At 45.1% G+C, this 25,828-nt stretch overlaps 1 protein-coding gene across 2 annotated transcripts in view; it reads left to right on the top strand.

The window, feature by feature from the left end:
* The first annotated feature begins 2,320 nt into the window (after window positions 1-2,320).
* GLDN (gliomedin) overlaps window positions 2,321-25,828 on the top strand; it is a 54,723-nt gene continuing 31,215 nt past the window's right edge. Inside the window, exon 1 of one of the 2 annotated variants that reach the window (XM_058665858.1) lies at window positions 2,321-2,772. In XM_058665858.1, coding sequence (XP_058521841.1) covers window positions 2,410-2,772 — 363 coding nt within the window. In that variant the 5' untranslated portion in view covers window positions 2,321-2,409. The remainder of the gene's footprint in view (window positions 2,773-25,828) is intronic. The other variant, XM_004578374.2, reaches the window with a different exon arrangement.

The raw sequence follows: 25,828 nt of genomic DNA, 5'->3' as shown, positions 1-25,828 counted from the left end.
GTGGTGCTAACACAACGTTTTATCTCCTACATGCCAGAACATTGCCATTTCCTGGGCTGGCCTATAGTTGTCTTAAAGAACCTGGCTGGCTCCAAATGAGTTTTAGTCCCACTCCATATACTGGTGTTGAACTGAGGCAGGGAACATTTCAAGTTACAACATACTCTCCCAACCACTGGACAGCCAGCCTTTCAGGGAATAGAGAAGACCAGTTCTGTGACGTAACACCACCACCACACATTGTCCTGCACAAACATGTCCTCACTGCACAGCCTTTCCTTCATATACTCATTCACTCATTCAACAGGTAATTCCTGAATGCTGATTTCAAGCTAGGGAGTATACTCTGTGATGAGGATGATGGGTTAGACAAGATGTAGCCTTTCCTTCCACTGGAGGTAGTGAGTGCTGGTGACAGGTGATCAGTTAACAGTAATAGTATTAGATGTTAGGATTTTAAAAAGAAGAAGCAAGAAAGTAAAAGCCCCATGGTGTTCTAACTACTTGCCCTGTGAGATGCTTGTCTTGTTCACTTCTGTATCTCCAGTGGCCATCACGGTGCCGGACACACAAACTGCTCAGTAAATGTTTACTGAATTGAAGATCTTGGTGGTGCTGAGCCCCAGCTCTGATCTTGGTGGCTTCTTCCCATTGGCCCTGGTGGCTGAATGAGAAGAGATAATGATACTTGACAAAAGATACATAGCAATTCCTCAGTTAGGCAGCAGCTGCTAGATTCATTGGAAGGAAGCAGTTACATCACTGGCATCCTCTCTGTCTAGAATATCCCCATAGTCAGGGTCCTGTGTGAGCCACATGGACATTCATACTCTTCTTCTTCTTTTTTTTTTTTTTATTCACACTTTTTCTAATCCCTCCTCATCCTGGGTGCTCTTGTAAGAATACCTCATCTGGATTCCTGATAAAGCTCAGGCATCCAGATCTTGACTCAGAACTCCTGACCTAGAATATAGTTTTCCTCAGAGGCCCTACCCTGACTCACCTTGGAGAGCTGGATGCAAGAGATCTCAAACCACCCAGGCTTTCTCTCCTGCGTCATCCCCCACCTGTAAGCATCACCAGCACATCTTTGAGGCATAGATTCTCATAAAGCTCCTATCCTTAGATGAAGAAGGGTGTGTAACCCTCCAACATCCTATTGGTCTCCCCAGTGCTGAAACCACTGTGGCTGCCAGGTTCGAAGTACCAGCTACTTGAATGCACCAGCCCGCTTGATAGCAGAGAATGACTGTCTCCCTCCGTGAGTTGTGGGTCCCTGGTTGGGTCTTACTCTAGAAACAGGGCCTCCTGCAGGTCCTGGCCCTGAGGAAAGCACCACTATCCTAGGAAAAGGAAGATTGTGAGTGGGGAGACCCAAGGTGGAAGCTCAGAAGTGTTTCAGAGGCGGGCAGTGGCCCCTGAGGCAGAGTGGCAAGCTGAGCCAGGAAATAAGTGTGTTGTGTGAAGAAGGCCATAGGAGACGGGGGACAGCCGCAAGGCAGGCTGGGGAGGACCCAGCCCGGCCAGACTCGGAGCTCTTCAGCTGGATAATGCTGCAGCCTAACGCTGGGACATGAACATGGGCGGTGGGGTGGAGGGAGTGGGTGGCAGAGGGTGGCTTCACAGTCAGGTCTCCTGGTTCCTGAAGGCTTTTGGCCCTGGTTCTGTCGGACGAGGAATTGGGGTAGTTGGTCTTGGCTGGTCAAATCTTGGATGGCTCCCATCAGGGTTGTCACCTGCTTGCAAAGCAGGCTTGGGCTTTTCCAGTTCTGATGTGTGGTCGTCTTTTAATACTCCAACACCATTGCCTCCTGTCCTTGCCTATCCAACACACACACACACACACACACACACACACACACACACAAGTGTGTGTGTTAAGGGTACTGGGGCTGCAGGCCAGCAACATACTTCCTGGGGACAGCCACGCGCCTTGGCATCTAGGCATGCTGCTCCTTTTCTCCAAAGAAGCAGTGTTGGGAGAGAAGGAGGTGGAATCCACAGACTTCTCAGGCTCCAAGAATTCCTGCCCTCCCCCTCAGTCTGACCCCTCTCTCTCTCTCTGTCCGGGCCACAACAGTGCCCACGGCAGAGCAGACAGATGAGGGAAGAGGCGGCTCCGCTTTGCCAGTTCCTGCACCCCCAGGCCAAGCCTTGATAGCCTTGATAGCCATGCTCGCCCCTCCTCCACGCGCTGTCTCCACTGGCTCCTTTACTCCTCTGCCAGCCTGTCCCTCGGGGGCTGCTCGGGCGCCACCACTGCTGTCCCCCACCCGCCCCGCCAGCCAGGCCAAAGGGCAGCGTGACTCACGGCGCTGCCACCAGCCCACGGCTTGCCCCGTGCGTATAAAGGCTGCCCTAACGGGAGGCGGTGAAACTCTGCCTTGCTTCGCCAGAGGCGCGCAGAGCATGGCCCACGGCGAGGAACGGGGACGCGGGCCCGCGGGCTGGGGGGTGCGCGGCGCCCTGGCGGCCGTGGCGCTGCTTTCGGCGCTCAACGCGGTGGGCACGGTGTTTGCGCTGTGCCAGTGGCGAGGCCTGAGCGTGGCGCTACGGGCGCTGGAGGCACAACGGGGTCGAGAACAACGCGAGGACGCCGCCCTCCGCGCCTTTCTCAGCGAGCTGAGCCGTGCGCCCCGCCGGCCGCCCGCGCCACCCGCTGACCCGGCCAGCGCCGCGCGCAACAAGCGCAGCCACGGCGGGGAGCCCGCGACACACCTCCGCGCCGAGAGCCAGGACATGCTCATGATGATGACCTACTCCATGGTGCCGGTAGGCGGGGCTCGGCTCCCCGTGGCGCCCCGCCGGGTGGGCGGCGGGAGGGGTGCGGAGGGGGTGTCTGGCGCCCTCTTTTACCCCTGGCCATGAGGCGAGGCTCAATAGAGAGGGCCCTGGCTTTGAGCCTGGCTGGACATGTCACCTTGGCAACCAACTGAACCCTTGGCATCATCATCTTCCTCATCTGTCAGAGGATGGGGATAGGCGTTTTCCACCCATAACATCGCTTGAGTCTGGGGGCGTGGGTTGAAGGGGGGCAGTGTTTTAAGATCCTTCTTTCCTTTATGACTTCCGACCAAAGTTTTCGCCTGCCGGTGTGAACGCAGCCACAGCGACCTTCTTGAGCTCTCTGAAAGAATGGGGGTGGGGGAAAGTAGGTCCTGAAAGAGAGCAGGTTTCTTCTAGGAAGGAATTCTCTCCCTGGCACTATTTAGCGGAAAGGCTTTTACCTGGCTCGGCTTATCTACACGAGGCTGCCAGCCTAATTGCCTTCATTGATGTGAAAACAATCACTCCGCAATGTGACGCTCATCTGGTACATGTGAACTGCACAGTGTGCGCCTGGGTCTCCAGCAGCTCCAAACAGGAGAAGTCAGTATGGCAGCTAAGGTGTGCAGTACAGAGCTGGCACCTCTCCACCTGGGCCCCAGGGAGTGTGTGGAACCCCAGGATGGTTGGTATAGTCCCTAGCAGTCATGTTTGTCTAGGGGAAGAATCTGTCGGTTTCCAGTAGGTTCTCAAAGTGGTTCCACAGAAAACCCCATCCTCCAACCAAAGAATTAAGAAAACACTGCTGTAAAGTCTTTCAGAAATCTTTTGTTTTAGTTTCTTTGCTTTTGCTGAGCTTTAACTCGGTCATTACTTAGCAGCTACATTTGGAGCACATTGCAGTCCTTCCCACGGCTGTTGCTGCAGCTGCTGAGAACTGGTTTGGATTTCAGCACTAACACCTTGAATCAGGTGTCAGCTGTGCTTTGGGATTCTGGGTGGCAGAAGATAAGTCCACTTAAAGCTTCTCCAGCAGAAGCTTTCAAATACCTAACCCGAGCTGAAATGCTTTTAAAACTACATGCAAGTGCTTCACATTGCAAATGTGCCTTCAGAGAAACATTTTCCCATTCCTGGCTTCATTTGTTTTTTTCTCCCATATCATCATGTTAAAATCTGAACTTCAGCAAAAATTTGAAAAAATGGACTAATGGCTGATGATGAAATCTCCTTGGGGGGAATTCACCCTTCCGCATCTTGGTCTTTTACCGTGCTGTATTTTAAGAGCTTTTAAACCCCGCTCCCCCCCTCCCCCACAAAGGGACATTTCTGATCAGGCAAGGTTTTGTATTTTTAACTCTGCTTTTGGTATAGACAGTCTGTGTTCAGATTGCACCCTGTTCAGTCACCAACACGCTGAAATGCAGACTTGTTTCTGGGTCATCACAAAGCTACGGTGAATATGAGAACAGGCGTTGCTACCACTCGCTCTGCTAGAGGTCAAAGGACAGAACCAGCATTTGTGTTGGGCTGGGAGGCTTCTACAGGTGATCAGCAACTCACCTCTCACCTCAAATCTATGTGTTTTTGTTGTAGGGTTTTTGACCCCCGAAAACGGCAGCAACCTCAATTCTTGTCTTGCAGGACAAGATTTATTAGAAAAAAAAGATTTATTAGAAAAGCTGAGAAAGGAGACTCCCATCCTAGTGATGGGAGGGGGCTTTGAAATAGAAAGAACCCTTACCCCCTGCCATAGTGGCAGGAGGAAAAGTGGGAAAAGCCCTAGACTTCTGCCATAGTGGCAGGAGGAAAAGTAAAAAGACCCATATTAATGGTGGGGAAAGCACCTTTTAAAGGTTTACTTCAGTGGGGTTTTCCAAAGACAAAAGGAAATTCTGATCCCCTTGTATCTGGCTTTGGGGCAAAAGGCCAGACAGGTGTCAGACCTGCTCAATGATAAGGAGACCAACCTGAGCCCGCCCCCCCCCTTGGCTGGAGATAATGGCTGATACTTCAGGTGGGGAATTGATATGCTAATGTCGCCCTTGTCCCTTAGAAGAAAGGTGCTCTGGTGAACCTAAGAGGCGAAGAAAATGGTTCGGGGACCCAGAATGTCCTAACTGCCTACTACCCAGTCTAACTCCTCACACATTTTGACATTTTCAAGCTTCTGGGAACATTTCTGTGAGGCCAGGAGAAAGCAACCAGCCTAGGGCTGCCTTTGCTCTTGGGAGTAGTTCTCTACCAGTAGGCTTAGGAATCACTTGGAAGCACACAGGAAAAGCAGATTCCAAGGTCCTACCCTCAGACTCTCAAAGCCCATGCAGTGGTGTAGCAAGATAATCTTCCATCTGAGGTGCCAGTATCCCATATGGTTTCTTATATGGTCTAGGAAAGTGGCAGAGGATGGTCCAAGGCATTGGGGTCCTGCACCCATGTGGGAGACCTGGAAGAAGCTCCTGGCTCCTGGCTTCAAATTGGCTCTGCTTTGGCCAGTGCAGCTATTTAGAGAGTGAGCCAGTAGATGAAACATACTCTCTCTCTCTCTCTCTCTCTCTCTCTCTCTCTCTCTCTCCCCCTCTCTGTCTCTCTCTCTCATTTTCTCTCTTTGTCCTTCTCCCTGTCTCTCTCTGAAACTCTAACCTTGAAATAAATAAATCTATAAAAAGAAAAATGTCCCTGGCCCTCCCATTCCACTTTGAGTTTGAAGCAGCTAGATCCTCCAGCTACGGAGCATAGCATCTCTAGCTATGTTGTGCACAGGAGTCTCTTGGGATCCTCATTCTGAATCAGAAAGTCTTAGGGGAGGCCCACATGCTGCGTTCCTGCTGAGCTCCCAGCGATCCCAGTGTTGCTGGTGTGAAGACCACATATTGGCAAGATTCTCTAGCCCTGATGGAACATCAGAATCATCTGGGGGCTTAAGAACAACCACTGATGTCTAAATCTCACCCCCAGAGATTCTCATTCTGTTGGGGTGTGGCCAGGAAGTGGGGTGCTCCTTACTGGCCTTTCTGACTGATGACAGTTGGCTCTGCAAAGCGTGCTACTCTCCCAAAGGCCTGTGAAGGCCTTGGCCTCAGAAAGAATTACAGGTCTTTTCCTTTACTCTAGCATTCATGTTGACAGATTTTCCAATCTTTGCTCTCTACTTTTCCCAGAACAGAATTCAATTGAGAAAACATTGGTTTTAATCTCCCCATGTTTTCTTTTGGTTACTTTTTTTTTTTTAAGATTTATTATTTCACATGAGAGAGAGATCTTCCATCTGCATGTCATTCCCCAGATGGCTACAACAGCTGAGGTAAACTGATTCAAAGAAAGGATCCAGAAGCTTCTTCCAGGTGACTCATCCTCTACTTCCTAAGCCTTCCTAAGACGTCAGCAGAGAGCTAGATCAGAAGTGGAACAACTGGGATTCTAACCAATGTCCATGCGGGATGCCTGCACCACAGATGGAGGATTTGCCTACCATGACACCAAATCAGCCCCTGGGTTTGTAAATCATTAAATACCTCCAGCAGAGAGATTTTAAGGTGATGATCTTGTGTAACGTTCTTCAAAAAGTTCATGGGGAAGAAAGAATTAAGATAAGCTCAGAATCAGACATCTGACCCCACAATTGAGATACAGGCAGGGCTTCAAGTATCCAGGTTAGAGTGGCTGAGTTCAATTTCTGGTTTGGCTCTTAATTCAAGTTTTCTGCTAATGTACTTCTGAAATACATGAATAGACCAATTTAAAATAAATAAGAAAAGATAAACTTACTTTGGTTCATGAATTGTTTTTTTAAGTCCATACATGATTTTTTCATAATATAAATTTTCCTTGAACTTTTTGAAGAATTCTTGCATTTATCATGGAGGTAGGTATGCACCTTGCCCTGTTGTTCTTGTCTAACACGGATCTTGAATGAGAGTAAGATCTGAGGTAGTCACCCCAAGATCCTATGTTGTTAGAGATCTAAGGAATAAAGAAATAAACTTTGTGCCAACTGATGTCAGCATTTCATGGAGCCTTCCAGATTGTATTGTTTATCCAAGATTAGCCTCCTCCAGGCTGACACTCACGTTTCAGTACTTCTGGCTGAAAGTACATCAGCTCAGCATGGTAAGTCTGATTAGCATGGTAAGTCTGATTAGCACATTCTGACCAGAAAGTGGTTGGCAGCTGTAAATGACTGTTTCAAAAAGGCAAGATAATTATTATTTAACTACAGTTAATTTGGTATAGTCAAATACATTTAATCTTTTTTATAACTTATTTTGTTTATATCAAGTGAACAAATTGCTCACATTTCACAATGCAGATTTAGGGGCTCAGTGATACTTCCCATGCTACCTTCTCTTCTGCCCACATTCTCCACCCATCCTCTGCTTACTTCTTTCCCAAAATTTTTTATAGTGACATAACTTTCATTTTTTAAAAGATTTATTTATTTTTATTTGAAAGGCAGGCTTACAGAGAGAAGGAGAGACAGAGAGACAAATATCCCATCCACTGGTTTGCTCCTCAAATGGCCGCAACAGACAGAGCTAGGCTGATCTGAGGCCAGAAGTCAGGAGCTTCTTCTGGGTATCCCATGTGGGCACAGGGGCCCAAGGACTTGAGCCTTCCTTGGCTACTTTTCCAAGTCATTAGCAGGAAGCTGGATTGGAAATGGAGTAGCTGGAACATGATCCGACATCCAAATAGGATGCCTGAGCCATAGACACAGACAATAAACATGAATGTACAAGTAACTGTCTCATATGCTGAGTTGCTTTTGTTTAGATAAATTGCCAGGAGCGGTAGATATATTTTCAGGTCTCTAGGACCTCCACACTGCCCTCCATAATGGCAATACTAGTTTACATTCTCACCAGCATTTGCTGTTTCCCCCACCCCCATGTATAACATTCTAACTGATATAAGGAGAAACCTCATTGTGGCTTTTATTTGCATTTTTCTAATGGCTAGTGATCTGAGCATTTTTTCATGTGTCTGCTGAATTTCATCCTTTGAAAATTGCCTGTTCATATTTTTTGCCCATTTCTTCTTCTTTTTTTTTAAAGATTTATTTATTTTTATTGGAAAGTCAGTTATACAGAGAGAAGGAGAGACAGAGAGGAAGATCTTCCATCCCATGGTTCACTCCCCAAGGGAGCCGCAACGGCTGGAGCTGGGCCAATCCAAAGCCAGGAACCAGGAGCTCTTCTGGGTCTCCCACGCGGGTGCAGCGTCCCAAGGCTTTGGGCCATCCTCGACTGCTTTCCCAGGCCACAGGCAGGGAGCTGGATGGGAAGCAGGGCCGCCGGGATTAGAACTGACACCCATATGGGATCCCGGTGCGTGTAAGGCGAGGACTTTAACCACTACACTATCACACTGGGCCCCCTTTACCCATTTCTTAACTTGATATTTTTTGTTGTTGTTAAGTTTCTTGAGCTCTTCATAGATCTTGGTTATTAATCTGCTGTCAGTTACATAGTTTGCAGATGTTTTTCTCCCATTCTGTTGATTGCTTCTTACAGTGCAGCAGCTTCTTAGCTTGATGCAATCCAAACTGTTTATTTTTGTTTAATTACCTGTGCTTGTTTCTTTTCCAAGAAAGTACATTGAATCTTTAAAAATATGTGAGTACTCTGGGGATTAACTACCTAAAAGGGGTCCTGTGTGAGCTTAGGAAACTACTGACCTAGAGCTGTAATTAGAGCAAGGAACTAATGAGAGGTGGGGACTAGAGAAAACTTGAGCCACTAACTCCTGAATGAGATGTTTTTTCTCCTGTCTCTTTTCTCTTTGTCACTCATATTCGTCTTCTTTTCCCAACAGCTAATCTGCTGTCCAACTCTTTCACCTTTGCTGATATTCTGCTAGTTTTATAATCTTTTCTTTAGCTGCACTAAAGCTGGAGCACCTAAGCATTTTGCACATATAAAGCTAAACACAGAAAAAGTAAAATGATACACTGAGACTGGTCAATATGCATCCACGGTAATTGCATTTGAGGGACCATGTTTCTGTTCCCAGGACATTGAACAAAATATCCTGAGCACTCCCTAGCAAGAAATTCAGACCTGTTTTAATGTATAGGTTGCTAATACAAATGATAAATTCAAGGAGCTTAAATAACTCAATGATTAAAATAGTGAGAAGGCATTTGACATAATTTAGCACCTATACTTTATATCAATATAATGGAAATCAGTGGCTTATTCCATAATATGATAAAATGCAATTTGTATCTTTCACCCCAAAACCCAGCTTTCTGCTAAATAGGGAAATGGCCTTGCTAAAACTAGTAGTAAGACTGGGATGGTTGTGCCTGGCATGGTAGCCTAGCAGCTAAAGTTGTCACCTTGCACACACCAGGATCTCATATGGGCACCAATTCTAATCGTAGCAGCCCCACATCCCATTCAGCTCCCTGTCTGTGGCCTAGAAAAGCAGCATAGGAAGGCCCAAAGCCTTGGGACCCTGCATCCACATGGGAAATCTGGAGGAAGTTCCTGGCTCCTGGCTTCGGATTGGCTCAGCTCCAGCCATTGCAGTCACTTGGGGAATGAATCATTGGACAGAAGATCCTCCTCTCTGTATATCCTCCTTTCCAATAAAATAAATCTTAAAAAAAAAAAAAAAGACTGGGACGCTCACTCACCACTAGTGTCTCATATTGTCCAAGTGAATTATCCAGGGCAATTAAACCAGGAAATCTGGGCTCAAAATGCTAGGGAGTAAATGTTTGAATGTATTGAGATCATATGATCATGTAGTTGGAAAATCCAATAGAATCGATTGAGTCATCTACTTTCTGCAAAAGAATAATGGAATTGAATGGGAATTAAATTATAAAATTATTATAAAAAATCCATAGGTTTTTATATCCAAATAATAAACTACTGCAATAGATAATGGAAGAAAAGATGTGCAAAAACCTATGTGTGTACTTATATATCTTTTATCTTTTACATTAAGAAAGCTGGGGGAAAAAAAGAAAGCTGGGGGTCAACTCTTCAAAACTGCAAAAAGTTCAAACAAATGGAAAAAATACCATGTTTTGGTATGTGAAACTTAGCCTTATAATGAGTTAACTTTTCCAATTAATATCATCCTACCCCAACATAAAAATATCAGTGGGGTTTTTTTTCCCCTGAAAGTGCACAAACTTATTCCAAAGTTAATCTAAAGAAATAAACAAGTGCACAGAGCAAGATAATGTATGAGACAGAAGAATAAAGTAGATGACTAGTTCTACCAAATATGAAAACATAATCAAGGTCTGAGTAATTAAAACAACTTGGAATGTGAATAAATCGTTGGGATGGAACAGAATATTTAGAAATTTACAATGCGGCAATTTAGTATATGATTCAAGACAGCATCTCACATCCATATGGGAACAGTGGGCCCATCCTCTGGAAAAAGTGAGAAAAAGAATTTTAGTCTCACAGTGTGCACCTTCATGACACTAAAGGGAACAAATAATTATATATATTTTAAAGGAAGCTAAATTCACTAAAGAAAAGTATGAGGAAAATCATTTTTAATGTTAGAATTGAGAAGGTCTTTTCTCAAACAGTAACTCAAAAGCAAATAATAAGTAAATTTCAGTGAATTTTCAAGGTATATGAAACAACAGCAAAGCTTCTATATGACAAACAGCAACAGAAAACACCATAAACAAAGAACAAAAGATAAGTGGTAACTTGGGAAAAAAAAGTATTTGCAAAACATATCATAGCTACTTCATCTTTAATATATATGTACATGATACTATTTATGTATAGTGTGCTTCTAATAATCGATACGGAAAAATAAGAATTTTGACAAGAATACCAATGACAGAAATAAGAACCCAATAGGAAAATGTAAAGAATAATTCTCTTCAAGAAATATAAATGCTGCTTCAAAATATGGGGAAAGAGCTCTGAATTATAAACAAAAAGATCTCTGAATTACAGAAAAAATGCAGAAGTATAATTTTTACCTGTCAAAATGCCAAAGCTCTGAAAGTTTGACAACACACTCTTGGAGAAGCTGAAAGTGAACAGATATGTTTTTACATTGCCGTGTGGAGTGTGGAACTGATACAACCCACATGAAAAGCAACTTGGCATAATCTGGAAAAATTACAAATGTATTTACTTACCTTTTTAAAAAAAGATTTATTTATTTTTATTGGAAAGTTAGATATACAGAGAGGAGGAGAGACAGAGAGGAAGATCTTCCATCCGATGATTCACTCCCCAAGTGAGCCGCAACGGCCGGTGCGCGCCAATCCGAAGCCAGGAGCCAGGAACCTCTTCCAGGTCTCCCACACGGGTGCAGGGTCCAAGGCCTTGGGCCATCCTCGACTGCTTTCCCAGGCCACAAGCAGGGAGCTGGATGGGAAGTGGAGCTGCCGGGATTAGAACTGACACCCATATGGGATCCTGGAGCATTCAAGGCGAAGACTTTCGCCACTAGGCCATGCCGCCGGGCCCTATTTATTTACCTTTTGATTCAGCAATCCCCCTTGTGGGAATTTCTCCTCTCCAATAGACCACTTCATCTATAAGCAACATATGTACAGTCATTCCTTGCAGCATATGTGTAAAAGCAAAAGACTATATAACACAGGTCCATAAATCTAGAATCAATTAAATAAACTGATCTAGATAAGAACACATAAATGAGGAAATTCTCTGTGTACTGCTTAGATTAATTCCCAGGATATTTTCTAAGTGAAGAAAGAAAGGCAGAAAAGAAAGTACATATTGTGTTACCTTTACTAAGCAAGAAGGGAAAATAAATAAACACAAATGCTTAGTTATGTTGGGTGAAGATGAGAAAAAAAAAAGCCTTTTACTGGATAGTTTGTTGCATCAATTTTTACTATTGCGCCATGTGATATACTAGTCTCTTTTTGGCATTAGTGAAAAATCCATAAACCACATTTAACATGGCAGCTGCTATTGTGCTAGTACCAGTAGGGCCTAATAGGGACTATGGAAAGAAGCCTGCGGTTCTGTCTTAAACCATGTTCTGTTACTGTAACAAAGTACCTGAGACCAAGACAGAAAGATTGAAAGTTTATTTGGTTCGCAGTTCTGGAGTCTGGGAAGGCCAAGGGCATGGCTGTAGAATCTGCTGAGGGTCTGCCCTGCTGCAACCAACCAGCGTGGCATGAAGAGAAAGAGCCAGTGTGCTTGTAAGCTCTCTCTTCATTTCTTAGAAACCCACTAGTGCCACATGGTAGATGGGGGGAGTGTGTCTCATCTTCATGACCTCCCAAAGGCCCCTATCTTCAAATACCAGTAACATGAACTTGGGGTGTCAATTCTCAACACATGAACTTTTGGAGGTCAACTCAGATTGTTGACATGCTGTTGTCCACAGGGGACACTCTTGGCCAGTGATTGCTTTACCAGAATCAAGCTTATTTGTTGCAAGACAAGCAAAGAATGAATTTTCATCTGAAATATTTGACTTTTGAATATTGACAGCAATTTTAAAAATGTTTTTAATTGGCTGGCAATACTCAAAGGTTAGCGAATATGTTAGGACTTCTAAGTATGAGTTTGTAGCAGTCTCATTTTCTAATTCTGAGTGATTTCTAACAAAAGCATCTTTATTTAGCGTAACCACAATGCCTATGTTTACCAGCCTGACTCTGAAAGAGCGGCAGTAGCTGTGACTGATATGTTGATGTGGAAGTGATTCTTTAGGCTTAGGCTGGATTTAGTTTTGGTTTTGCTCTTTCTAAAAGTCAGCTTCACCTTTAGAAAGTACTGTCACTGTGGCTTTTCAAAGTCTGCTCCAAATTCTGAAAGCAGTTATTGGGGAGGAGATTCTAGCTGAGTTAAGCACTAGCTTATAGTAGCAAACCTACAACTTTTCAGGATAACTGCTGTAAAGTACACTTCTGTGGACCTGTAAGTTCTATCATTAATGCTAAGATGAGAGGGATCATGTTACCCTCAGTGACCGCTCCCATTTGTGGGGCTGCTGTGCTACTTTATCTCCCAATCCTCTCTCCCTGGGCTGGGTGATTTGTGTATGGGCTAAGAGCTGAGGAACTAGGCTAGAACCTGCCAGCCTCATCTACCTCACTACTTGTCTTTGTCCCCACCCATTAGTCAAGAATAGTTTTTTACACTTTAAATGATTGGGTAAAAAAAAAAAATCAAAAGCATGTAATTATTTGCATACTTTATATGAAACATTATATGAAATTGAAATTTCACCAACCATAAATAAAATGATAAGGAATGCAGCCATGGCCATATGTCTCTGTGCCATCGGCAGCTGCCCTTGCACCACTGCAGGAGGCTGGACAGTTGCAGTGGAGACTGTCAGCTCCCCAAAGCTACAATATTTTCTTTCTGGTCTTTTAGAGTCCAAGTTTGCCAACTCTTCAGTTAGATTCTGGTCCACTAGAGCAGCACTAAACAGCCCCAGATGTTTCAGTCTGGGTTCATTCTGAGGTCCAGGACCTTACATAAGGCAGGACAGAGCCACCCCGGATTCCCTCGAGAGGAAAGCTGTAAGCTCAGCCAGGCAGTGGGCTGCCCAGATCAAGAGCAGTCCAGAGTGGGACAGCTTCTAACCCATGAACCTTAAATCTTAACCTTGTTGCAGACTCTATCTGATCTCTTCAATTGAAAGAGATTTTTACTCCACCAGTCCTGCCATGTGGACCTGAGACATTAGAGGCCTGATGTAGGCCAACCAAAAGGGCAGCGAAGTCACGGAACCCACAGGCAGAGCCTGGGAGGCGGGTTTTGTGGGTTCCATGGGCTCCCAGCAGCACGGGCACCTAGAATGTCAGGTACCGTGTACTCTAAGCACACCTGACACTGTTTTGTCAGATTGTATGACTGAAGCCATTACTAGGTGTCAGTTAGGGACCAGCAAGGGAACTTGAAGCCACATTTCTGCTGAGATCATGTTTCAGTGGTGTTGCTGCTACAAACGCACTCACAAGTCTAACTCATGTCTTAGGTCCAGGTGGCCCACTGGGAAAGACAGCAGATAGTTGGCCCCTTAGCTCTGTCTTTCAGGTTTTTGCCACATTGATAAGTACTTCACCCACACCTAATGAAGCATTCCCTGTACACACAGTCAGCCTCTGTACCCCTCAGCTCCATTCCCTGTACACACAGTCAGCCTCTCTACCCCTCAGCTCCATATCTGTGGATTCAACTGACCTCAGATCCAGATATGCAGAAAATAAAATTATGTCTGTAGTGAACAGGTACAGACTCCCCCCCGCGTTGTAATTATTCCATCAACAACAGCATAGCATAGCAACTGTTTATATTATATTTTCTACAAATCTAGAGATGATTTAAAGTATATGCAAAGATATGTAAGCATTGTATGCAAATATTATGCCATTTTATGTAAGAGACATAAGCAGCCTCAGTACCCATGTCGTGTACTGAAGGAATGTTAGATGTGACCAGGTGCCAGTGCCATATCACCATCATGAAGGTTGGGTCTTCCTGACCAGGTCTGTCCCATGGATGCCCTGTCAATCATCGCAGTGGTAGTTAGTTTTCGCTAAGTTACGGGTGGGCGAGACCCTTCAGGCCATAGCAGACACTGTGACTTTATTATTAACCCTCATGTCCCCTGCACTCAACCATTTCCTTCTGGGCCTACTTTTTGTTCCCAGCTTTTTCAGGGTTCCAAGTTGTCTGCTCACCTGTGCTTTCATCAGCTGCTTCTTTAGTGTGATATTTGGCTCCTCCAGCCTAGATTGGCATCATACACCCTAAAGTACCTCATTTTAGACCACAAAACATGGTTGCCCTTGACATGGTTCCAGGGCTTCTTGAGCAGTTCAAGATTCCCTCGCTTGCCACACCCTGGACCACCACCAAATGTGAGGTGTGACACCCGCCGAATAGGGGTCCTCACCACCCCCTCCGGACTGGCTCAGCTTCTGTTCACTCGTGCTGATTCCTGTGGGTGGCATTTCTGAAACAAACAAACAAACAAAAACTGTAGGCTTTTACTTGGACAAGTGAGAAAATGCAGATGGGAGACAGAGGAAAAACAGCTAAGGAAGGAGATAAGTTGCTTCCTAGGGGTCTTAGTTACATATATGAGAACTATCAGTCTTCATATGTGAACACTTGTGTGATTTAATAAAAAAAATAGACTTTTCTTTTTTTGTCCTCATTTCCCAAACTGCTCCCCCTCCCCCCACCACTCACCCCCCACCACCACCACCCAAAGAGAAATCCTTGGCCAAATCTAGCTGACATTCAGGCTTAATTTACGTGCATTTTATCTGCAGACTGAAGGTCATGTTGTATGAAACAAGCTAAAGCTTTCAGGTTGTGACTCAGCTACAAAGAGAGCATTTTTCGGCCCATCAACGGCTTTTTATGTAGCTCTTTGAGTTTTAACAGCTCTTTATTTTAAATGGATCTAATTTATTTCTAGTTTAGCTAAAGTTCAAGACACATTTTTTTTTAACTGAAAGAGTTGAAATAACAAGACAAACTACATTCAAGAAGCAATTTGTAGAGTTTGTTCTAAATGCAATAAGTAAGTGACCCTCTTCATCTGACTCTCAAAATAGGATTGTTGCACGTGTCAAAAACATGCTAGGAACCAGGGACACCCTTCCTGTACTGTATATAAAAGCTGGGAAGTAGTTTGAAAAGAGTTGTGGGTAATGTTGAGTGCAAAATAGTTTTTCAGCTTTTCAGTGACTCAGTGGATGAATGTTGGAGTCTGGAATCTTGTACACTAGAAAGTGGAAAATATTCTCCCCATGGGCAACCCTTGAGAACCATGGACTCTCTGAACAGGAAGCCTTTTGGGGGAAATTCCATTAATGGGTCTGGGTAAGAGAGTGGCATGAGAATGGGTCCAAGAACTATTAAGAGATAATAATAAATTATACATGATAAGTAACTGGCTGTAAGAAAAAATTGGGGTAGGCATTTGGCACAACAGTTAAGTTGCTGCTTCGGAAGCCCAATCACACATTGGAGTGCCTGATTTCTACTTGCCCCAATTCTTTTTTTTTTTTTTTTTAACTTTTTCCATTTAAAATAATATTTTTGACAATCTTTACATGGTTAATTAGGTAAAAAGGTTCAAGGGCTACAGGAAAGTGGGTAAGACTATTATTTCCATATTGTTTCCTTCATGTATCTGAGGTAAAGGAGGAAATTGAGGGAGAAGGCCCACCCTGTCTCCCACCCACCCCAGGTCCTGGATGTGGGGCATGCTCCGAGATTCTTGCTCAAGTGGTTTTGATAGTTCACCAGTTATGAATCGCTGCCAGTCTCACAACTCCAAGCACGATGAGGTCATTGAAGAATCCACTGATTGACATAGTCCATCATAGAGTCTCTGTTTGCCCAGTTTTTCATTGCCAACATATGGCTGAGGTGGTTGATTGACTTGTTCTGTCTTCTGTCTTTTCTTGGTTAGGGTTCAGAGACTGACATTTCAACTGGGGAGATCCCCAAAGAAACTTTGTCTGAGGTGTTCCCAGACCAGATTCTTGTATGTACTAGCAAACACAGGGCCTGGCACAGTTCATTGTTCCGATCAGCTGGTGGTTGCTATTGCTGGGTTGGTTCTGTTTCCAGCCCTGTCTTCCACTGGAACCAATGGGTGTTGCAGTCCAGCCTGATTCTGCCCAGCACATACTCGACCCTCACACAGACCAGTGGGAGCTGCAGCCTAGTCAGAGTGACCCACAATAACCCCCACCAGGCCGGCCCCCTACCCTGGTTTGCTGGGATGTGTAGCAAACTAGTCCAGTCTGTCCCACATCCCATTCGGCTCTCATACATGTCAATGCATATTAAAGCCCAGTTCCATCTAACCAGCTCAACTATCCAGCCCTCATGGATGTTGTTGAGTGCCTGTCTTTCTAGCCACCCCAGCCCCTGCCCTAGTTTTCGTGCCCTCCCGTGGGAGTGGGAGTGGTAACCCAAGAGGGAGGAGCCCACTATTTCCCTCCCAGGCCACTCCCACTCCCAGATTATGTACTCTCCAGGTGGTTCTGTGGTTTGACTTGACAGAATTAGCCCCCAGTGCCAGCTTCTGCCAGCTGATGCTGCGGCTAAGCCCAAACAACCCTCACCCACTCTAATTTTGTTTGCACCAGTAGGAACAATCAGCCCAGCCTGACTTTTCTCTGATCTAGCTACCATGAGGCCCACAGGTGTTGTAGCCCTGCTTAGTCTGGTCTGCCCCCATCCCAGCCCACGCTCTCCAGTGGGAGTAGCTGTCCAGCAAAGGAACCCCCGCCCCGCCCATATTCACCCTGCCGGCTCCGCCCATTCCCTTCCTGGTTCTTACGTGTGCTGTTTGGGCGCTGTGGTCACATCCGGTACAGGCAACTTCACCTTGGCATTCCGTATTGTGCACTGGTTTTTGTCTCATTCGAACCTGGCTCGACCCACACTCTGTTCTGGTGCTCGGATTCACCAGTGGATGACGTGAACTGATTCAGCCTGGTCTGCTCCCGACCCATGCCAAATGTATGCCAATGGGAAACTTTCCATGGCCTGTTCTGGGCTGTTTGCTATCATGCTTCTTGCGCTTACCTGCCGGGTCCAGGTCCTGCCAGAGTTTACTTGCCCCACTTCTAATCCAGCTTCCACTTCTTCTGTACTCTTGAAGACAGCAGATGACAGTTCAAGTATTTGGATTCTTGTCACCCATGGGGAAGACCCCATGATTTCTTTCTTTCTTTTTTTTTTTTAAAGATTTATTTATTTTTATTGGAAAGTCAAATATACAGAGAGGAGGAGAGACAGAAAAGAAGATCTTCTGTTCAATGATTCAGTCTTCAAGTGACCACATGGCCAGAGTAGAGCCTATCCGAAGCCAGGAGCCAGGAACTTCTTCCAGGTCTCCCACACGGGTGCAGGGTCCCAAGGTTTTGGGCCGTTCTCTACTGCTTTCCCAGGCCACAGACAGTGAGCTGGAGGGGAAGCACAGCTGCCAGGACATGAACCAGCACCCATGTGGGATCCCAGCATGTACAAGGCAAGGACTTTAGTCACTAGACCCCATGATTTCTAAGCTCTTGGCTTCAACCTGGTCCAAAAAAAAGTGAACCAGGGGATGGAAGGTCTCTCTTTTGGCATGCATGTTCTGGCTCTTGCTCTCTCCCTTTCCCTCTTTTTTTTCTTCCCTCTCCTGCTCTCACCTGCACTTTGCCTCTTAGCCTTTCAAAATAGCTAAAAGTTTGAAAAACAAAAGGGGGTGGGGTTGGGCTCTGTGGTACAGCAGTTAAGCAACCACCTGAGATGGCAACATTCCATATTGAGCACCCAGCTCTGAGGCCTTGTGCTGCTTCTGACCCATCATGCTGCCCATGCACACCCCCGCAGGCAGCAGATGATGATCCTAATACTTGGGTTCCTGCCACCGTTTGGGAGACCTGACAAGGGAGTTCCAGCTTTCTGGCTTCAGGGTTTCTAGTCCTGGTTGTTTTGGGAATCAGGGGACTGAATTCACAGTTGGGAGGAAGAGCAATCAATATCTTATAACTATATGTCTCTCTCTCTCTCTCTCTCTCTCACACACACACACACACACACACACTTTCTCACATACACAAATCAATAAAATGTATAGAAAAGGAGCCACCTGATCCAGATCCACTCAGCCCTGAGAGGGATGGTGGGAACATGGGCAGAAATGAGGACCCGTGAAAGCAGGTTCATTTAGAAATAAAGATGCTGAGCCTGGTATAGTAGCATAGTGGAGAAAGTCCTAGGCACAAGTTCTCATATGGGCACAAGTTCATGTCCCAACTGCTCCACTTCTTATCCAGCTCCCTGCTTGTAGCCTGGGGAGGCAGTCGAAGATCGCCTTAAAAGCCTTGCAACTCTGCACCTGGTGGGAGACCTGAAAGAAGCTCCTGGCTCCTGGCTTTGGGTTGGCTCAGCTCTGGCCATTGTGATCATTTGGGGAATAAACTAGTGAATGGAAAATCTTTCTGTCTCTTCTCTCTGTAAATCTGACTTTCCATTAAAAATAAATAAATCTTTATAACTAAATAAATAAATAGAAATGAATGTAACATGAAAAGCAAAAAATGAAGAAAGAAAACATATCCATTGGAAGCACATTGTTCTCTGGAGGAGAGAGGGCTTTCCAGGTCAGCAAGGAGAAGGGCAGGCCAGGAAGTGAGCCCAACCATTCCTCACGTTAAGAGCATGAGCACAGCAGCCAGCCTGCTATGAGCTGTGTGAACTTGGGCAGATTATCTCAGTTCCCTCATCCTTAAAGAGACAATGTTAGCTCTGTAACCAGTGTGTTACCATAAGTAGTTAATTCACCTTCGCTCCAGTCCAGTCTTATGTTCCATTGTTGTTTTTGTTACTCAGTACTTCTCATGTGTTCCCTTTCTGTACTCCAAGGAATTTAGAAAACTTGTAACAAGAAGAATTTTCCAGAAAAAGGAAAGAGTACTATTAGGTAATTGAAATCTTAGGTAATTGCAGTAGCATGGAAAATGCTAGGGAAGGAAAAAACAAAAAACAAAAAAAACTTTTCTCGGAAGTTGTGTTGATGTTTAATATTTCCAAAAGGGAAAAATAAAGCATTTTGATTATTGGATTTAGAAAAGTAAATTAAGCTAAGTACAGTTTACAGATGTTTTTACTGGTGTTCCTTCTTTCATTGACTACATTTGTGTGCTTGTTAAACCGAGGGCCCCAGTCAGCCAGCATCATGACACTTAACTTCACCAACAACTGTTGAATAGGTAAATCTCTCACTACAACCTTAGCTAAAGAAAGAGGGACTGAGCACAGAGTGGATTTATGAGGTGTCTCCCTCACAAATGTTTGTGCTGTATATGAAGGATGCTTCAGGGCAGAGTTTTGGGGTAATAGTTTAAATCTTTTTTTCATTGCCTGCAACACAAATAAGTTGCTTAACTGTACAGTTTTGTGACTGCTGAGAATACTTAGATAAGAATCACAGATTATTTGAAGATGCTTGTTGAAGGGAATGATATGACCACACAATACTGCTACAGGCAATGAAAGGTGGTTCTACCATCCTCCTGCTTCAGAAACTCCATTAGAGAGGTCTGGGGAGTCAAGTGGTTCTTAGCTTACTTCAAAACACTCATCTCCTCCCAGCCTAGCTCCTTGCCTGTGTCATACAACTCCAACTTTGTTTCTGTGCAGTTTGGATCTCGAATTTGTCACCATTAGTTCCCTTGTCTCTTCAAATATACCTCAAAGTTCTTTACCATGTCTCTAGAGGGTTATTTGATGAATGTCTCTTGACTAATTGATTCACAACTCAACAAATACCAGTATAAATTTTATACCAGTATAGAAGCATATGTGTTTCTGAGATTGATTTCTTGCCATGTAAGAGTTTTGGAGGTGGGTCTCATGGAATGTAAAAATTCCCTCCTTGGGATTTGTGCTGCCCACCAAGTAGGAAATGGCTTCAGGTGTTGGTGAGATTGGCTTAGAGACCTGTTCCCCTTGTCAATCAGTAGACAGTCCCTGATATACTGCTGTGTTCCAAGCATTCTTATAGGTGCATAAGAAACAGACTGAACAAAGAAAACAAATCCCTGTCTTCTTGGGGTGTGTATTTGGGGACAGGGAAAATCACTAAGCTATCCAAAGTATGAGACAGTGGGAACTAGGGAGAAAGGCTAGAAAGATGTGACTAGAAGTCATGTGTGACAGGGGAAATCCTCTATGAGAAGATGTTGTTTGATCTAAGACTTGAAGGAGTGGCCCATGTAGTTTTCTGGATGCAGGGTTGTTTGGGCAGAAGGGAGAGCACATGTGAAGGCCCTGAGATGGAAGAACATCCAGAGAGCTCAGAGAACAAGGGGATGGAAGCATAGTCCAGTGGTAGATGTAGGAAGGCCATTTGTGTAGCTAATGTGATAAGGAAGGGGAAGAGTGGTTTAGACCAGAGTAGGAGCCATAGAGATGCCAAGCTGAGTGCCTGACAGTGGGGATAGCACAGAATGCCCCCTTACCCCTACTAAGGAGGAATCCTGAGACAGCGCAAATTCATTAGGGAAACTTACAGACAGGACTCAGGCCAGGTCAAACAGGTAGTTCTGACACACCAACACTTGGCTGTGGTTGGTTTCCACACAGCATGACATAGGGCGCCGAGCTTTATACGTTTACAAATCGCCAACGGGCTAAGTTTTAAAGCTTGTGTTCCAGTATCACTTCCTTCTTCATTAGCAACCAGCCTCCTGGGTGGTGCTCTGGGCGTTTGGGCCTCCTAAGCCAGACTTGTGATGCCATTAAAGATCCAGCTGGATAATGACACAGCAAGTCAATTGGCAGGTGGTTCTGCTGGGTAAAGGAGAGTTAGACAGAAGGACTGCAAAACGGAAAGATGAATGGTTTGCTGTCCCACAGAGGAGTTGATGGAATTTTCTGAGTTTGAATGTAATGTGTGAGGAGGGAAAAATGGAGCAAAATGACTTCAGAATCAGTGACTGGACAATGGAAGGAAGGAGTCGCCATTAACCCAGAGGACAGAGCCACCAAGGACTCTTGGTGGGGGAAGATCATGAGTTGATTCTGGGACTTTGTTAACACTGAGGTTGCCATGAGATGTCCAGACAAGGACAGGCAAGATGCATCTGCACACAAGGGCAGGGTAGTGAGTGGGTCCTGGCCAGAGGCATGCTCAGTAACTGCTGAGTGAGGTATTACCCCTCACCCACACCCAGGAGGGTTCTAGTCCACAATTTGTCTGTTTCTCATGAAACCCAGACTGTTTAAAAACAACCTAACTACATCAGTTAACTGTAATATGAACCTTCTGTGCCCAGACTGTGTCCCCACATTAGAAGCATCAGGATCCATTTGTCATGGATTGGCTGATGAATAAATAGGTACTTCTCAATCAGTGCAAAAATATCTTAGAGGAGGCAAGTTAAGCCATCCTTTGTCATGGTAGCATCCCCGTTATCAGAGCTGCTCTGCTTCTGATTCAGCTCCCTACTAATGAATCTAGGAAAGCAGAGGGCAATGACTCAAGTGCTGGTGGCCCTGTCCCCAAGACTTCAGCCTGGATCAACCCCAGCCATTGAGATTATTTGGAGACAGAAGCAGCAGATCGAAGATATCTCTCTGTCCTTCAACTGGATTGTGTGGCAACTCTATTTGTACTTCTTTGAGGAGCCCCCATACTGTTTCAGCAACACCTGTGCTAATTACATTCCCACCAACAAGAGTCTTTGGTTCCTTTTCTCTACATTCTTGTCAGCATTTGTTATGTTTTTGTCCTTTTATGTATATAATGGCCATTCTCACTGGAGTGAGATGATATCTCAGTGTGAATTTTATTTTCTTCTTGGTTTGCAGAATAGCACACTTCCATCAGGGAGACAATGTAAGGAACTTCCATGGGGCTCTTCTAACTGGGCTCCAATTCTGAGACAGCCCTGTTGCTAGGGATTGCTGGTAGCATCCACAGCCACCAGCTGGGGGGCTGGGGCTGTGCCTGGTATGCCCTGTCCCGCTCTCCATGCCACTCTCTCAATGTTTCCATCTTTCCCTGGCTGGATTCACTGCCACTCATCTCTGACAGCAGCTGTTTATTTGCGGCTCTTGTTCTTTTTCAAAATGAAGAGATGAGCATTGGGTACCCTGCTCAGTCATCTTGTCCTTTCCCCATTGTTATGTACTTTTACAAAAAATTATGTATTATTTTCATCTACTTGAATGATAGAATAACAGAGTGAAATAGAACATGATGTTTCACCTGCTGGTTCACTCCTCAAATGTTCATCACAGCCAGGGTTGGTTCATACCAAAACCAGGAGCGCAGGAACCCATCTGGGTCTCCCACCTGAATGGCAGGGGCCTGAGCATCAGAGTCCTCATCTGCACCTCCCAGGATGCATTGGCAGTATGCTGGGTTAAAAGCAGAGTAGCCAGGACTCTGATATGGGACATGGGTGTCCCATGCAGCATTTTAGCCCACTACACCACATGGCCTGGTTTTCATTTGCTTTTAATAAAAAACCCACATTCCCATGGGATATGCACATTGCCTTTACTACACATTAGCCGCAGTGCAAATTCCTGCTTTTCCCAGGGTAAGTCCAGGACATCCGACCCTAGCTTCAGACCTCCACGAGGGATCCCTTCAACATCTGTACTCTAGCCTCCAGCCAGAAGCAGCTGGACCACCACATTCACAGCCCCCATCTGTTCAGCCCAAGGAATCTCAGTGTCAGGTTGATTATCAGCTCCCTGGAACATTTTATAGCACTATCACCTGTATGCTCTCAATAGCAGCAATGTATACAATTATGGAGAGTTATAAACAGCATTTAGTTGTCTAAGAGAGCTGGAATTTGAGTCACATAGTAGGTCAGCTGTGAAAGGTAAGTCAGCATTTGAGCAGATTTCTGCTGAACACTGTGGAGCCTGTCCTTGGGGGACCCCAGAACAATGATGACAGGACAGAGGCATATTGTCTCACTACCAACCAGAGCAGGCTGGTGGCACTGCGTGGGTTTGTTCCCTGGATTTCTTCTGATTTGCTCCTGAGAGTGAAAGGTGAGAGGAAAACAATGGGAAGGGCAGCCAACTGCCCTCTGTAAGGCTTTGGTTGGGATGGTTCTTGGAAACTCGCTGTGTTTGGCTCACTCTGTTGAGAAACTCACAGTGAAATTGCTCACTTTTCCATAGACACTGGTACATTTCTACTACACTTTTACTAGTACAAATCTCAAATCCTGTGCCTGTATGAAGTAAGCCTGAAATATGTGTTTTCAGTTGTGTTTAGACAACTGTGTATATAAAAGCCAAGCAGTGAGGGTAATTCAGAGAGTGATGGATTGGCAATTTGAGAAGAATGAAGCTCTTAGATCCAGTGACCAGTTTAGAAGTCAAGGGCCTAGACAGCTGTTTTCATTCCTTCCTTTCATTTGTCTGCAAGCAACAGCAATCTGCTTTTTCCAGCTGATGGGACTGTGAGAGCTCAGAGTTTGGCCTCAAAGACAAAACTGGGTATTAGATCCATTGTTTCACTAGCAAGTTTTTCCTTCCCCTCCTGCTTCCGCTTCTTCCCAACCCATGAATTACTAAAAAACCCAGTGAAGTGTCAGTCACTCACCATGGTGCAGCAGGTTAAGCAATTGCTCGGAACACTCATCCCACTTTGGAGTGCTGGCTCAATTTCTGGCTGTTCCACTTTGGATCCAACTTCCTACTAATATACTGGGGGAGACAGCAGGTGATGGCTCAAGTACTAAGGTCCCTATCTCTCACTCACAGGGCACATATGGAGTTCCTTGCCTCTGGATTCTACGTGGGTTAGCCCCAGAAATTGTGTATTGGAGAGTGAACCAACAGGTGGAAGACCTCTCTCTCATTCTCTTTCTCTTTCTCTCTTTCTCTCTCTCTTTCTCTCTCTCTTTCTCTCTCTCCTTTTTTCTCTCCCTCCATCCCTTTAAATAAATAAAATCCTTTTAAAGAAATATTTTTATCCCAAAATGACTTTGTAAAACTATATAAACTGTGGCCAGTCATGTGGTACAGCAGGTTAATCTGCTGCGTGTGATGCTAGCATCCCATATCGAAGCACTGGTTCAAGCCCCAGGTGCTCTTTCAATCCAATGGCGCTTGAAAAAGCAGATGATGGCCCGAGTACTTGGCTCCTTCTACCTACGTGGGAAACCCGGATGGTGTTCCAGGTTCCTGACTGTAGCCTGGACTGGCCATTGTGACCATTTTTGAAATAAACCAGTGGATGGAAGATCTCTAGTTTTCAAAACAAAATACACAAATATTTTATTCTTTAAAAAATACTGTAGAAGCTAAGGATTTAAGAAAAAAAAAACCTTTTATTCCCTGGTCTCTGTCACCATGTGGTTAAAAAAAAAAAATCAAAACTCAGTTAATGATCTGGTTCATCATGCTCCCAACTTTCCTCTGCGCTTATACATACATAATGAGGTAGTCTAAAAAAATTTTTTTCACCTTACTTGAAAGGCAAAGACAGAGTTTTCCCATCTACTGGTTTATTTGCCTAAATGCCCACATCAGCCGTTAGAGCCCAGAAGAGTTAGGAGCCCAAAACTGAATGTGGATTGCCTGTGTGGGTGATAGGGATCCAAGTCTCTGAGCCCTTACCTTCTACCTGTCAAGGAGTACATCAACAGGAGGCAGGAGGACTGGCAGGACTCCAACCCAGACACTCCCATTTGAGGTGTGGGCATACCAAGCTGTGTCCTAACCGCTGTACCAGATGCCCACCCCTAGATTCCTTTTTCCATTAGAACGTTTTATTGTGTTAGGTTGCTTTTATCACTTAACACATGCCAGGGCTGCCTTTCCAGATAGCGTATGGACCTACCTCATCCTTCTTCATCTGTGTAACAAGTTCCTGGCAAGACGATTTGTACGTTTTTGCCTCACAGTGTTCCAGTGAGCAATCTTGTTCTCATACCTGTGTGTACTCTCCCTACAAGTGATATTCCTAATTCATAGCTGGTTTTTTTCCCCCTCTAACAGATACTGCCAAGTTCTGTCTCATCTTGGTTGAGTTAGAATTAAAGCCAGCTCAAACCATCTGATGCCAGGGAGCAGAAGCCTGTCATTCTCCTCTGGGGGTCCCTCCTTTTCCAGAACCCCCATGAGTTGCCAGAGAGAAAACTGGGAAGTTTGCCTTGAGGCCATCTTCCACCCCAGCTACCATATGTTGTTGTAGGAGTGGAAGAGGGGGGTGACCTTTGACACAAACAGCCATGGCTGACAATTCTATGCCAGAAGACAAGTCATAGAGGATCTGCACCTTCAGAGTGAAGACCTATGACCCCTTGATGAAATACCCATAGTCACAGTGAAGCTGTTTCCCCATCCCATTGATCTTCCCATCTGCTGGTGAACCTGATGGACTGTGTTGCTTCCTCATAAGATGAGTTCACAGCCTAGGAGGCAATGCTCCTGGCCATGGGTGCATTAGCCTGAGCTCTTGGGGTCACTGTTCTTTGCTTTATATGCAGGGTAACAACTGTTGTTCCCACAAAACTTATATTTCCAGGCTAGACTGGCTGCCCCAAACCTTTTCCCGTGCCTCCCACATGTCTTTG

Source organism: Ochotona princeps, chromosome 6 (assembly GCF_030435755.1).
Source record: "Ochotona princeps isolate mOchPri1 chromosome 6, mOchPri1.hap1, whole genome shotgun sequence".
Taxonomy (NCBI): Eukaryota; Metazoa; Chordata; class Mammalia; order Lagomorpha; family Ochotonidae; genus Ochotona; species Ochotona princeps.
The sequence above is the reverse complement of the archived record's forward strand: the minus strand, read 5'-3'. Positions and strand labels throughout refer to the sequence as shown.